The 15,747-nt window shown below is 51.3% G+C and overlaps 1 protein-coding gene across 10 annotated transcripts in view; it reads left to right on the top strand.

Annotated features, from left to right (window-relative positions):
• ANKRD31 (ankyrin repeat domain 31) overlaps nt 1-15,747 on the top strand; it is a 556,774-nt gene that overhangs the window by 86,200 nt on the left and 454,827 nt on the right. For all 10 annotated transcript variants that reach the window (XM_056540136.1, XM_056540152.1, XM_056540124.1 and 7 more), the window contains 2 exons: nt 10,781-10,860; nt 15,618-15,664. In XM_056540136.1, coding sequence (XP_056396111.1) covers nt 10,781-10,860; nt 15,618-15,664 — 127 coding nt within the window. The remainder of the gene's footprint in view (nt 1-10,780; nt 10,861-15,617; nt 15,665-15,747) is intronic.

Genomic DNA, 15,747 nt, shown 5'->3' with positions numbered 1-15,747 from the left:
CAACTCACTTGGAAATACACCTTGGCAGTGGGTTACCTGAACCACAGTCCACGGTGTGGAAAATGTATTGTAGTTGACCCGACGTAGTAGTAGGCCATGCGGACAACCGTCTGCCTGACTGGCATAGGATTCCTGAACACACAGGGTCAATCCTTCGAAACCTCCCACAGAAAGTGGGGTACTGAAGAGCGGCCCTTCCTACGGGCGAACTGGTTGTGTAGGAGACCCAGCAGACAAAGGACTGGCTGACTGGCAATGGTTCTGTGTACCTGCAGGGACCCTCCTCCAGATCCCTCATCGCAGTAGTGAGGAATGGGAAACCTGGCCATGTCTGCGGCAGCCCTGAGATCAGAGACCGGAACCCGTGCAGACAACAGTCTGGCCAAACAAGTACACCTCCAGGTGCTGGCAAAAAGGAGACAGTCAGATAAGGCTGGGTTTTGTTAAATACGGTTCCCATATACGGCTGGGAGGAGGGGGGCGGGGCTTAATCGTGTCGCCCGCACTCAGCCGTATTCGGGAACCGTATTTAATGCATGTCTATGAGCCGACCGGAGTGAACCGCAGCCTCCGGTCGGCTTCGTTTTCGGCCGTATGCGGTTTCCCGATCGCAGGCAAAAACGTGGTCTACCGCATTTTTGCCTACGGTTGGGAAACCGCATACGGCCGAAAACGAAGCCGACCGGAGGCTGCGGTTCACTCGGGTCGGGTCATAGACATGCATTAAATACGGTTGCCGAATACGGCTAAGTGCGGGCGCCGCGATTAAGCCCCGCCCCCTCCTCCCAGCCGGATACGGGAACCGTATTTAACAAAACGTGGTGTGAACCCAGCCTAAGCGATCACTGTGCCCCTTTGTCACAGGTGGGAGGGTTGGGAGGCCTAGGGGCCATGGATAGAAACCCCTTGCTCCCCTGGGAGATCGGGGAGGTTGAGGAGCTGTGGAGCATCCTTGTCATCCCGTATATGGTCCGTAGGACACGCTGGGTAAAGTCTTCCTATACCGCGCACCGCAGTGGGGTACCAGATCTCCAGCTGCAGATACCTCAGCCGTGTGACAGGCGGTAGAGGAATCCATGCAGACCACTGTCTGGCTTACTGGTATGGGTCCACAGTTGACAACGGGTCATTCCTTCGGGCACCTCGCACAGCAGTGAGGTACTAGACTCTGGACGCAGATACATCAGCTGTGTGATGAGTGACAGGTGGCAGAGGAAACCATGCAGACCACTGTCTAGCTGACTGGTATGGGTCCATAGTATACAACAGGTCACTCCTTCAGACACCTCGCACCAACAGTGTCGTACCGGAGTGTCAGCCGTGGACGTGGCGGCAGTGAGATGAGTGACAGGCGAGACAACAGTCTGGCCTGATATCCTATCAGGTCCAATCCATGCCCACGCAGGCATACTCCCATGGATGAGGGGATCCGGAGCACTAGCCACGGATGCGGTAGCCTGTGGAGGAAGGGATCATATAGCATGGCATGCCAAGAACACCTGTCTCTAGGAGATGTGACACTATGGTAATAAAAAAAAGTCGGCTCCTCCCATCAGGATATTCCCGCCTTCAGGCTCTGAGCTAGTCAGTTTAAGTTCCAGAGCAATAGGAGGAGACCAATAGGTCAAAGAAAAAAACAAAACTGTCCGAGAACCAGAAGAAAAAGCATAACTGAACACACCCTCGGACAGAGAACCAAAGGAAAAACCCAAAAAGGGCGGGAGCTGTGTCCTCCAATGGATCCTTCGAGAAAGAGATTTTACAGTAAATAAACAAAAATCTCCTTTTCTCTATCGGCTCCACTGGGGGACACAGACCGTGGGACGTACCAAAGCCGTCCCTTGGGTGGTCAGATAAGTAATCAGGCAGACAGCCGATCCACTGCCGCTTGCAACACTTTACGACCCAGACTAGCATCAGCCGATGCGAAAGTATGAACTCGGGAAAACTTCGAGAAAGTGTGCAAAGACTACCAGGCCGTGTGCAAATCTGTGAGGCCGAGGCTCTATTCTGGAGAGCCCAGGATGCCCCAACAGAACGTGTGGAATGAGCCACAACCCTGAAAGGAGGAATCTTTCCCTTACAGCGATAGGCTTCATAACTGGCGAACCGAATCCACCGAGAAATGATGGCCTTGGAAGCAGGTTGTCCCTTGCGACGACCTTCCGTAAGGACGAAAAAGGAATCACACTGACGAAACTAAGAAGTTATGGAGAGATAAGACCAAACAGCCCGAACTACATCTAGCTTGTGTAGTAAGCGCTCCTTAGGATAAGAAGGAGCCGGACAAAAGGACGGGAGGACAATGTCCTCATTGAAATGAAAGGCCGAGACCACCTTAGGCAAAAAGGAAGGATCTGGCCGGAAAACGACCTTGTCCTGGTGGATCACCAGAAACGGAGAATGGCAGGAAAGAGCTGCCAGTTCAGACACCCTCCAGATGGAGGTGATAGCAACAAGAAACGCCACTTTCCAAGAAAGGAGGCGGAGAGACACCTCTCTAAGGGGCTCAAAGGGTGCACCCTGGAGGGCACTCAGTACCAAATTCAAGTCCCAAGGGGGAGAAGGTGATCGATAGGAGGAACAGCGTGCACCACTCCTTGCAGGAAGGTCCGGACATGAGAATTAGAAACCAGGGGCCAAAACCTGACCTTTAAGGAACTGAGAGACAACCCCAGTTCCAAGACCGACTGCAAAAAAGGAAAGACGGGGAACCGAGAAGGTCACCGGGGAGAAGTCCTGGGCTTCACACCAACGAAAATAAAACTGCCAAGTACGGTGGTAAATTCTTGCGGAGGAGAGCTTACGAGCCCTGAGCATGGTGTAAATGACTTGGGAAGAGAACCCGCGGGCCCTCAAAACCGCGGTCTCAACCGCCACACCAACAAATGCAGCGACTGTAAATTGGGATGGCAAAGAGGACCCTGAGAGAGTAGGTCCGGGCGGAGCGGAAAGCGCAGAGGAGCGTCGTCCAGGAGGCTGACTACGTCGGCGTACCATGACCTACGAGGCCAATCTGGAGCTACCAGAAAGGCGAGGACGTCCTCTGCCTTGAGCTTCCTCAGCACCCTAGGAAGGAGCGGAAGAGGAGGAAACAGATAAGGTAGGGCGAACCCCGCCCAAGGAATCACTAGGGCGTCCACGGCCAGAGCCTGAGGGTCCCGTGACTTGGACACAAACGGAAGGATCTTCCGATTGTGCCGGAACGCGAAGAGGTCCACGTATGGAAAGCCCCAGAGGTCGCAGAGCTGTGCGAAGACCTCCGGATGAAGAGACCACTCACCGGGGTCGGGTGAGGACCGACTGAGGAAGTCCGCTTCCCAGTTGAGCACTCCCGGAATGTGAAACGCTGAAATGGCCGGAACCTTGCTCTCCGCCCAGGTGAGAATCTTGGTCACCTTGGCCATGGCTGCAGAGCTGCGAGCGCCGCCCTGTCGATTTATGTACGCCACGGCCGTGGCGTTGTCCGACTGAACGCGGACAGGACGGGACTGAAGACGGGACTCCCAATGAAGAACACAAAAAAAAATTGCCCGTAATTCCAATATGTTTATCGGAAGAAGGGTCTCCAGGGGAGACCAGAGTCCCTGAACCGTCCAATCCCTGAACACGCCGCCCCAGCCCGACAGGCTGGCATCCGTTGTAACAACCTGCCAGAGAACGGGAAGAAATGACCGCCCTTGGAGAAGAAGGGGGGAGCGGAGCCACCAGAGCAGAGACTGACGGAGCCTGCGAGGGAAAACAATCTGACAATCGAGGGACAGAGGAGACCTGTTCCATCGAGAGAGAATCGCCAGTTGAAGGGGGCGGTAATGAAACTTGGCAAAGGGTACGGCCTCCATAGTTGCCACCATCAGCCAGAGGAGGAGACCGGGGGGCCCGGGATCGAAAAAAGCGATCCCTCGGAAGGGAGGCGAATTTGATCCGGTAACCATTGAACACCACATCCCTGACCCCAGAGTCCTGAATGTGTGAAGTCCAGATGTCTCGGAAAAACAAGAGACGACCTCCCACCCGAAAAGAAACCGCGGGTGGGGGCCTCACTTCATGCAGAAGTGGGCTTGCGGTTGCCCGATTTGGGCGCAAAACTGCCGGACCGGTTGGAGTCCAACTTCCAAGCCGGGCGTGCCAGTAACGAGGGAGCCTTCTTGTCTCGCGAGGGCGCCTGCCCGGACCCTTTGCTGGAGCCAGAGGTCCGAAAGGACCAAAAGGAAAGAGGACCTCCTTTGGGAAGAAGGGCGAGCCTTATTTTGAGGTAACAAGGAACTCTTACCTCCTGTTGCCTCAGAGATAATCTCATCAAGGCGTTTGCCAAAAAGACGGCCACCCGTAAAGGGAAGCTCAGTGAGAGACCTTTTGCGGCATCCGCATTCCAAGCTTTAAGCCACATAGAGCGGCGGAGAACCGCTAGGTGACCCACAGCAAAGGCAGAACAACGGGCTGACTACATGGAAGCTGTGCACAGAAAGTCCCCAGCTTTAGAGCATTGGAGAGCCAGAGCAGATAGATCCTCTGGGGGGGATCCCGCTAAGACATCCTGATGGAGCTTTTGGCACCACTCCGACAGGGCCTTGGACACCCATGTCGAGGCGAAGATGGGAAGAAGAGAAGAGCCAGCTGCTTCAGAAGCGAACTTTGCTAAGGATTCTACCTTCTTGTCCGTGGGATCCTTGAAGGCAGCAGCATCTGCCAGAGGCAGTGTAGTCGCCCTAGAGATCTGGGAGATTGGTGGATCCACTGAGGGAGGGGAAACCACCTTAGCGACAAAGTCCTTGACAAATTGATAAAGTTCTTGGATTGTCTTGATTCCCGGGAACCTCTTGTCTGGATGTTTCCATGCAGATTCCAGGCAGTCCTGGAGGGGGGCGACCCTGTCCGGGTACGCGGCTCTGGCCTGGAAGAGCGGCGACTCTGAGAACGCCCTCTGGAGGAGTGACGTTCGTGCCCAGATGACGGGGGGCGGGACCCACGAGGGGAACGTCCACGTCTATCTGAAGACTCAATGGAAGAGTCAGACGAGGCACCCCTAGTACCCTTGTGAGAGCGTGAAGCATGTGGAGACGAGGAGCGGGCTCTCTCAGAGGTCCTGCGCAGGGAAGATCCCTTCAAGGCGGACACCACTACCCGGGAGGCCTCAGCCACCGAACGGGAGACTTGGGTCAAGTCAGCCATATACTGGGTCAGGGAAGAAACCCAGGCTGGTGGAGCGGCTGAACCCACCAGGACCGAAAGGGCATCAGGGGGTCTGGGGGAGCAGTGGAGCAGGCAGGGCAAGTGGGCTCGGCAGAGCCAGGCATTTTTGGTACCACAGTGTTTACAGACCAAATAAGTCTGTGAATCCTGGCAGCTGCAGAGAGGAGAACGGCGCCATGCAGCTAGAGTGAGAAAGGGACTGCCAATGGTAAAGGGGGGCGTGCCTGCAGCAGAGGCACTAACTAGTTGGCCCCCCTCTGACTGAAATTCGCACCCACGGCGCTGATTGGAGGCTGATGCTCGCCTCAGAAGAGCTCCGACAGCCCTGTGGGCGGAGCTAAAACCAGGCCGAGAAGGAGCTTTAATGGCGCCCGCTCCTTGTCCCGAGCGCACATGTCATTCGCATATGCGCTTGGGAGAACAGAGCGGGTGGTTAATACGCCGGCAGAGCCGGTGCTGAGAGCGCCCGGCTCGTACCAGCGCCGCGGCTGTCAGCCGCATATAAGGCGCTGCTGGCGAAAACGAAAGTAAGCCGGCCTGTACTAGCGCCGCGGCTGTAAGCCGCATATAAGGCTCTATTCACCGTAACACACTACACACACACAGTGCCAAACATAACATACATGCCCACTCAGAGTGCCACTGCTCCCCCAGAATAAAGTCCACAATAAAAGACCATTCCCAGTAAGCCAGCCCAACCTGAAAAGGTGGGCCAAAAACGGGGTCTCCAGCAGTTGCAAGTCCACTTACCTGAGGAGAAAGAGGGAAAGTACTTACCTCAGTCAGAAGAACTTACCTAATGAAGTCTTCAGTGAAGTCTTTAGTCAGCTTTATTTACCTGCATCACGCCTGTCTGCTATGCGCAAGCGAGGCGAGCAGGGAAATAGGGGCGACCCGGACCCATGAGGTACCAACCCAGGAGCTGACCGTTGGCGAAGGGGGGTGAACTGCGCATATACGCAATGTCTTTGCCCCCTTACTCGCAATGGGGAAACAGGGAACCGTAGTCCCTGAGTCCCCACCTGAAAACAGAAAATAAAAGGAATAAAAAACACGCCCCTATACTAGGAAAACAAAAAATCAGAAGACCTGGTCTGGATAATTCCAGACCATGTCCACCTCCTTCAGACACTAAGCTTAAACTGACTAGCTCAGAGCCTGAAGGCGGGTATGTCCTGCTGGGAGGAGCCGACTTTTTTTATTACCATAGTGTCACACCTCCTAGAGACAGCAGCATACACCCACGGTCTGTGTCCCCCAATGGAGCCGATAGAGAAATAGGGACACCAGAGACATACCTTAAGCAGTCCAATGTAATTTGTGTATAGCGGGTCATCTTACAGGTTGACTGAAGCCAATAAAGCAGCCCCCAATACAGACCCTAGGAGGGGGATCCTGCAGATATTAAAGGAGAACTCCGGAATAGGAAAATTATCGTCCATACTGCCGGCAGTAAAAAAAATAAACAGGTACATACCTTCCTTTGCTCCCCCGGTGCCTTTGGTAACCGGCTCCGGCCTCCGCCGCGATCCTCTTCCTGGTTGCCGGTGGTTGGCGAGTCATACTGCACTCAGCCAATCACCGGCTGCAGCGAAGTCCCGACTCGGCCGACGATGGGCTGAGCGGCAGTGTGACGTTTTAGGCCCCCGGCAGCAGGTGCCGGTGTAGTGAAGAATAGTGTGTAGTGTGGGTCTTGAAGCGTTCTCACACTGCCGCTCAGCCTATGGCCGGCCGAGCCGGGACTTCGCTACGGCCGGTGATTTGCTGAGTGCAGTATGACTCGCTGACCACCGGCAACCAGGAAGAGGATCGCGGCGGAGGCCGGAGCCAGTTACCGGAGGCACCGGGGGAGCGAAGGAAAGAATGTACCTGTTTATTTTTTTACTGCTGGCAGTATGGACGATAATTTTCCTATTCCGGAGTTCGACTTTAAACTGATAAAAACAGATATGGCCAACTAAGACTGCAATAGCGCGTGATTGCCACAAGGGGGAGCAGCAATAGAAAACAGAGTGCAATACAAGTATAGGCCACAAGAGGTATAGGCCACAAGAGGGCGCCAAACTCCACCTAATGGTCAGAGTGACCAGGGAAAATGTATCATTATCTTATTTTTTTATTTATATATTTTGCAGAAAGAAGCGTGGGGAGCAAGGCTCCCTGCGCTGAGATTCCCACACCATGGGGACAGTAAGGACACAATAGGGACACCCACATATCGGCAGGCCCAGGAGCGGTGACGGCACAAAGCAGTGCACTTTGAAGCACCTGCTAAGCCGCCGCACAGCTCCAAGGCTAGGTAACTGAACGGGCGGAATGGGAATTGCTCCCGCCAGGCCGCAACTTAGGGAGGCTGACGGAGCCGCTACAGAACGCCACCGACCCCTGCATGGTGGAGGGGCGGAGCTAGACTCTGCTGGAGGAGCACAGTGTTACAGCTGCGGCTAGCGCCCGCCGGTCATAGAGTGAGGCCGTGGCGCAATGGAACCTGGAAGGGAGGCGCTGCCTGGCCTCTCTGTTTGCGCAGCCACGTGCCGCCATAACCCCAGGATTGCGGGCTAGCAGGGGTGAGAAGAAGGGCGGAGCCATGTGCCACCATTACCCCCTCACCCAGCGTGCTGCCAAATGTAAGAACCCCACACATAACATTAAAGCTGTGCAGAGGTGAGCAGGGAAAAAAACCTGCAGAGGGAGCCGCTGCTAAGGGCCGGCGGCTGTCCTAGTACACAGAAACATAGCCCCCCCAGGGGACCTGAGCGGGAACCACACATAAAGCTCCCAATAAATGACATTTTAAACAGGGGAGGATGAAGGGGGGGGGGTACATACTCACCTGCGGACACCATCTTCTTATACTTACCCTAGCGACTTCAACCAGCTTTTGGCCTCGCTGCATCATGCCAGGCTAAGATAGCCGGGCCGAGTAGGGGCAAGTTGGGGACCCGGACGCAGGGTACAACCTCCAGGCGCTGGCCGTTGGCGATAAGGTTGACGGCCCATACTCTTATGTTCCCCTTTGTCGCATATGGGGGAACAGGTAGCGCCATGTTCCTGAACCCCCACCTGAAAAAGGGAAACAAGAGGGAGATAAATACCTAACTAGACATCCCTGACTAGAAAATAATAAAAAAAGACCAGGTCTGGTTAGCTCCCAGACCTGTGTCTTGCCTCCTACTGACACTAGCTAAAACTGATTACCTCACTTCCAGTGGGCGGGTATATTCTGCCAGGGAGGAAATGACTTTTTTACCTAGTGTCAGCGCCTCCTAGTGGCAAGAGCATATACCCATCAGTATAGGTGTCCCCAATGAAGAGCGACCGAGAAATGTTAGTTTCTTTAACCCCTTAAAGGGGTTGTGCGCTGCCCGGCCCCCTCGTGACGGCACGCCCGCCCCCTCAACGAAACTCTATGGGAAGGGGGCGCGACCGCTGTCACGCCCCCTTCCCATAGACTTTCGTTGAGGGGGCGGGCAGGACGTCACGCCCGGCGGCCACGAACACGGTAGCCCGCACACAGCGTTCGGAGTAATGAACTTCCGAACGCTGCGTGCGGAGCTCCGAAAGGCAGGGCAGCACACAACCCCTTTAAGGACGCAGCCCATTTTGGGCCTTAAGCACGCAGACAATTTAATTTTAACGTTTTTGTTTTTTCCTCCTCTCCTTCAAAAAATCATAACTCTTTTATATTTTCATCCACAGACTAGTATGAGGGCTTGTTTTTTGCGCGACCAGTTGTCCGTTGTAATACCATCACTCACTTCAGAAAACCTCAATTTTGCTAATTTTGGAAGGTTTTGTTTTCACGCCGTACAATTTACGGTAAAAATGACGTGTTCTTTATTCTTTGGGTCAATACGATTAAAATGATATCCATGATAACTTACTTTTCTATTACTGTTGCGCTTAAAAAAAAATTGCAAACTTTATAACCAAATTAGTATGTTTAAAATCCCCTTATTTTGAAGACCTATAACTTTTTCATTTTTCCGTATAAGCGGCAGTATGAGGGCTCATTTTTGGCGCCGTGATCTGTACTTTTTATTGATACCATATTTGCTTATATAGAACTTTAAAAAAAAAATTTATACATTTTTGGGGAATAAAATGTTCTAAAAAAGCATCTATTTTGGACTTTTTTTATTTTTACATTCACGCCGTTCACCGTACGGTATCATTAACATTTTATTTTAATTGTTCAGATATTTACACATGCGGCGATACCAAATATGTATATAAAATATTTTTTTAACACTTTTTGGGGGTGAAATAGGGAAAATGGGACAATTTACATTTTTATTGGGGAAGGGGGTTTTTCACATTTTTTTTTACTTTATTTATTAACTTTTTTTTTTTTTTAAACACTTTAATAGTCCCCATAGGGGACTATTTATAGCAATCACTCTATTGCTAATCCTGTTCAGTGCTATGTATAGGACACAGCACTGAACAGGGTTATCGGTCATCTTCTGTTCTGGTCTGTGGGAAGGCAGATAAGAGCAGAAGACTCCCGGAAGACAGCGGGGGCAGGTGAGGGGACCTCCGTCTGAATGATCGGATCGCCGTGGCAGCGCTGCGGGCAATCCGATCATCCATTTAAGTGACCGCGATGCTGCAGATGCTGTGATCTGTATTGATCACGGCATCTGAGGGGTTAATGGCGGACATCCGCGGGATCGCGGGTGTCCGCCATTACGGGCGGGTCCCTGGCTGCAATCAACAGCCGGGACCTGCCGCCCATGATCCGTGCATCGCTTCGATGCTCGCGGTTATGCTTAGGACGTAAATGTACGTCCTGGTGCATTAAGTACCACCTCACCAGGACATACATTTACGGCACTCGTCGTTAAGAGGTTAAACGGTTTTGTATAGCTTGGAGAGCAGTTGTTTTACTAAAATGTGTCCATAGAGATAAGCTGATCTTGCAGGTGTCCTACTCCTTTTCATGTAATTGATATAACTGGAAGAAGTTATCAAGCAGCCCTTATTTTAGGGAAATGCAAGCATTACATAAAAGCCATTTTAAAACCCATTAATTGGTCTCCAGGAAATATGGGACTCTCCATCTCCAGAGGACTACAAATGACCATAAGGGGGATACCACAAAAAATTCAGTAGATAATCCCAGAAAGAAGCTGGGCCTCAAATTACTATAGAAGCATTCTGATACTGGCCCCGATTTATCAGTTTGTCTGGTTTTACCTATAATAGCCAATTACATCCCAGCTTTCATATCTTAGTGAGCTCTAGTAAAATAAAAGCTGAGATGTGGTTGGTTGATATGGCAAAATCACAGCAAAAATGTGTTTCCAAAAAGGAATTTTATGAGATTGCAGATGACTGAATACCTCTATTCTGGGAGTTTTTATTACTTGAACAAACAGAAAAATGTAATAATGATTTTAATAGAGGACCAGCATGATGCTATGTGTCTTTTTTTTATTGTTACTGCACTGTAGATCATGTCAAATGGTTATACAATGATGCAGTTTTTAAGGCTAATAAAAGATCACATTGGAAATGTATTATCAGGGTATGTGATAATCCCTTACATATGTTGAAAGTAAATAATATGTTATAATAATTTTAGGAATTGGGAAAGAAAGTTGAAGTCAGGAGTTCCACCTCTTAAAGAAGATTGTTCCTGTCAGCCACCCATGGATGATACTGGTACGATTCTTGAATAAACTGGTTATTCATGTGGATAAAAAAAATTCTGGGCTGGAACAATTGATGACCTGTTGCTGATGAGCAGGATGCCTACACCTGTAATGATATATAAGAACCGGGGGGCTCAGCCTTGATACTCCAACCAGGGTGTAACAAACACTACACACTATATATTTAGGTTCACACCCAGATATCAAAACAATGTAATATGGGTAACATATATATATATATATATATATATATATATTATTTATAAAGCCACTAAATACAAAACAGACATTTTAAAAACAATTAAAAGTTCCCCATAAGGGGGATACCACAAAAAATCAAGGTGGCAAGATGCTCTCCCTCCAGGAGCACAGCAATGTGATGCATAATTCAAAATCCACAGTACAACTATTACAACCTACAAATACTGTGATATCAGGCAACACAATACTTATGCACAATGCCTAGTGCCTATGACAATATGAATAATTATAAAGCATGGTATAAAGTACATTGAAAGGGCGGGTAAGTGCAATATAAGTCACAAGTCCCGATGACCCCACGCGTTCCGTTGCTCTGGCCAACTTCCTCTGAGGAAGTTGCCCAGAGCAATGGAACGCATGGGGTCATCGGCAGCACGCATCTATTCGTTATATTTTGCAGTTCTCAGTCTTAACAGTTTCTATTTACCTTGCTGATGTGATGAGTATTGTTATTTGTGACTTATATTGCACTTACCTGCCCTTTTAGTGTACTTTATACCATGCTTTATAATTATTCATATTGTCATATGCACTAGGCATTGTGCATTAGTATTGTGTTGCCCGTTATCACAACATTTGTAGGTTGTAATAGTTGTACTGTGGATTTTGATTTATGCATCACATTGCTGTGCTCCTGGAGGGAGTCTTGCCCCCTTGATTTTTTTTTGTGGTGTCCCCCTTATGGGGAACTTTTAATTGTTTTTGAAATATCTGTTTGTATTAAGTGGCTTTATAAGTAACATATATCTCTGTTACCCATATTACATTTGTTACGCCGAGCGCTCCGGGTCCCTGCTCCTCCCCGGAGCGCTCGCGGCGTTCCTCTCTCTGCAGCGCCCCGGTCAGACCCGCTGACTTGGAGCGCTGCACTGACACTGCCGGCGGGGATGCGATTCGCATAGCGGGAAGCGCCCGCTCGCGAATCGCATCCCAAGTCTCTCACCTGTCCCGGTCCCCGGCTGTCTCGTCCTGGCGCGCGCGGCTCCGCTCCTTAGGGCGCGCGCGCGCCAGCTCTCTAAGATTTAAAGGGCCAGTGCACCAATGATTGGTGCCTGGCCCAATCTGTCTAATTAGCCTCCACCTGCTCCCTGTCTATTTAACCTCACTTCCCCTTCACTTCCTTGCCGGATCTTGTTGCCTTTTTGCCAGAGAAAGCGTTTACAGTGTTTGCCTTACCAGTGTACCTGACCTCTTGCTATTGCTATTGACTACGAACCTCGCCGCCTGCTCCGACCTTCTTCTAAGTCTGACCTTGCCTCTGCCTAGTCCTTCTGTCCCACGCCTTCTCAGCAGTCAGCGAGGTTGAGCCGTTGCCGGTGGATACGACCTGGTTGCTACCGCCGCAGCAAGACCATCCCGCTTTGCGGCGGGCTCTGGTGAATACCAGTAGCAACCTAGAACCGGTCCACCGACACGGTCCACGCCAATCCCTCGCTGACACAGAGGATCCACATCCAGCCTGCCGAATCCTAACAGTAGATCCGGCCGTGGATCCCGCTGAGGTCCCGCTGCCAGTTGTCGCTGACCTTACCACGGTGGTCGCTCAGCAGTCTCAACAGATAGAGCAACTTGGACAACAGTTCACCCAACAAGGACAGCAGCTGTCGCAGTTGACCGCCATGTTATAGCAACTTCTGCCACAGCTACAGCAGCAACCATCTCCTCCGCCAGCTCCTGCACCTCCTTCGCAGCGAGTGCCCGCTCCTGGCCTCCGCTTGTCCCTGCCGGACAAATTTGATGGGGACTCTAGACTTTGCCGTGGTTTCCTGTCACAATGTTCCCTACATTTGGAGATGTTGTCTGACCAATTTCCTACAGAACGGTGGCTTTCGTGGTCAGTCTCCTGTCTGGGAAGGCCCTGTCATGGGCCACACCGCTCTGGGACCGCAATGATCCTGTCACTGCCACTGTACAGTCCTTCTTCGCTGAGGTTCGTAGTGTCTTCGAGGAACCAGCCCGTGCTTCTTCTGCCGAAACTGCCTTGCTGAACCTGGTCCAGGGAAATTCTTCTGTAGGCGAATACGCCATCCAATTTCGTACCCTCGCCTCAGAACTATCTTGGAACAACGAGGCCCTCTGCGCAACCTTTAAAAAAGGCCTATCCAGTAACATCAAAGATGTGCTGGCCGCACGAGAAATTCCTGCCAACCTGCATGAACTTATCCATTTGGCCACCCGCATTGACATGCGTTTTTCTGAAAGACACCAGGAGCTCCGCCAGGAAAAAGACCTTGATCTCTGGGCACCTCTCTCACAGTATCCTTTGCAATCTACCCCTGTGCCTCCCGCCGAGGAGGCTATGCAAGTGGATCGGTCTCGCCTGACCCATGAAGAGAGGACTCGCCGCAGAGATAAAAATTTATGTCTGTACTGCGCTAGTACCGAACATTTCTTGGTGGATTGCCCTATTCGTCCTCCACGTCTGGGAAATGCACGCACCCACCCAGCTCACGTGGGAGTGGCATCTCTTGGTCTGAAGTCTGCTTCTCCACGTCTCACTGTGCCCGTTCGGATTTCTCCTTCTGCCAACTCCTCCTTCTCAGCTGTGGCCTTCTTGGACTCTGGTTCTGCGGGAAATTTCATTTTGGCCTCTTTTGTTAATAAGTTCAACATCCCTGTGACCCGTCTCGCCAAGCCGCTCTACATTTCCTCGGTCAACGGAGTGAAATTGGACTGCACTGTGCGTTACCGCACAGAACCCCTGCTCATGAGCATTGGACTGCATCACGAAAAAATTGAACTTTTTGTTTTGCCCAACTGCACCTTTGAAGTCCTCCTCGGTCTGCCATGGCTCCAACGCCACTCTCCTACCCTTGACTGGACCACCGGGGAGATCAAGAGCTGGGGTGCTTCTTGCCACAAAAGATGCCTCACATCTGCCCCCAGTCCCGTCTGTCAAACCTCAGTGTCTCCCCCTATACCTGGTCTCCCCAAGGCCTATCAGGACTATGCCGTGCCTCCTCATAGCCTCCGTCCTGGTAACACTCTGCCCCGTGCCAAGCTTCACCCTCTGCCCCCCCTCCCCATTCCCATTCCTTCTGAACTGCCTGCCATTGATGAGCATACCCAGGACTTCACTGTCCTCCAGAAGGAGACTCTACAATCGCTCCCAATGTCCTCGTCCCATGTGGAGCGACATCCGGACAAAGAGAGGGGGAGACCTAAGGGGGGGGGGGGGTACTGTTACGCCGAGCGCTCCGGGTCCCTGCTCCTCGCGGCGTTCCTCTCTCTGCAGCGGTGTCCCCCTTATGGGGAACTTTTAATTGTTTTTGAAATATCTGTTTGTATTAAGTGGCTTTATAAGTAACATATATCTCTGTTACCCATATTACATTTGTTACGCCGAGCGCTCCGGGTCCCTGCTCCTCCCCGGAGCGCTCGCGGCGTTCCTCTCTCTGCAGCGCCCCGGTCAGACCCGCTGACTGGGAGCGCTGCACTGACACTGCCGGCGGGGATGCGATTCGCATAGCGGGAAGCGCCCGCTCGCGAATCGCATCCCAAGTCTCTCACCTGTCCCGGTCCCCGGCTGTCTCGTCCTGGCGCGCGCGGCTCCGCTCCTTAGGGCGCGCGCGCGCCAGCTCTCTAAGATTTAAAGGGCCAGTGCACCAATGATTGGTGCCTGGCCCAATCTGTCTAATTAGCCTCCACCTGCTCCCTGTCTATTTAACCTCACTTCCCCTTCACTTCCTTGCCGGATCTTGTTGCCTTTGTGCCAGAGAAAGCATTTACAGTGTTTGCCTTACCAGTGTACCTGACCTCTTGCTATTGCTATTGACTACGAACCTCGCCGCCTGCCCCGACCTTCTGCTACGTCTGACCTTGCCTCTGCCTAGTCCTTCTGTCCCACGCCTTCTCAGCAGTCAGCGAGGTTGAGCCGTTGCCGGTGGATACGACCTGGTTGCTACCGCTGCAGCAAGACCATCCCGCTTGTGAATAGCAGTAGCAACCTAGAACTGGTCCACCGACACGGTCCACGCCAATCCCTCGCTGACACAGAGGATCCACATCCAGCCTGCCGAATCCTAACAACATTGTTTTGATATCTGGGTGTGCACCTAAATATATAGTGTGTAGTGTTTGTTCCTCTTGGATTGAACACCTGTAATGAGTCCTTGAAGTCCATTACTGTAAAGGGTCTATTCACACGTACAGTATCCTGCACATATTTGATGCGCAGGATTTAAAGCTGCAGATTTTATGCTGCACAATTCAATGTAAACTAAATGACTAAACACAGCTTCCAATATGCAGCTTCAAATCATGCGCATCAGATATGCACAGGATAATGTAAGAGTGAATACACCATTAATGAGGAAATATATGGTGGGGTAAAAGAGCTGTTTAAATAAGTATATTTTTCGACCGTTAGATTGACAGACATAGTTGTGTTTCTATATTATTGTGATATCTTTACCTCATTCCTCTGCTTAGACATTATCTGCACCTCCCTCTTGTGATGCTGACATGGGTATTTTCTCACTTCTCATTGATTTTCTGTTTTTGTAGGTTTATGTGAAGACTCACAGCAATTATTTGATTCTTTGGAAGAAGAGGTTAGTAACATGATGATTATTTACAAAGGGACAACTATTTTATCACAGGGGCTCCATTTGCTGGGACCCCCCAAGATACCCAG

Source organism: Hyla sarda, chromosome 1 (genome assembly GCF_029499605.1).
Source record: "Hyla sarda isolate aHylSar1 chromosome 1, aHylSar1.hap1, whole genome shotgun sequence".
In the NCBI taxonomy this organism is placed as follows: domain Eukaryota; kingdom Metazoa; phylum Chordata; class Amphibia; order Anura; family Hylidae; genus Hyla; species Hyla sarda.
This window is presented reverse-complemented; position numbering and strand designations above follow the sequence as displayed.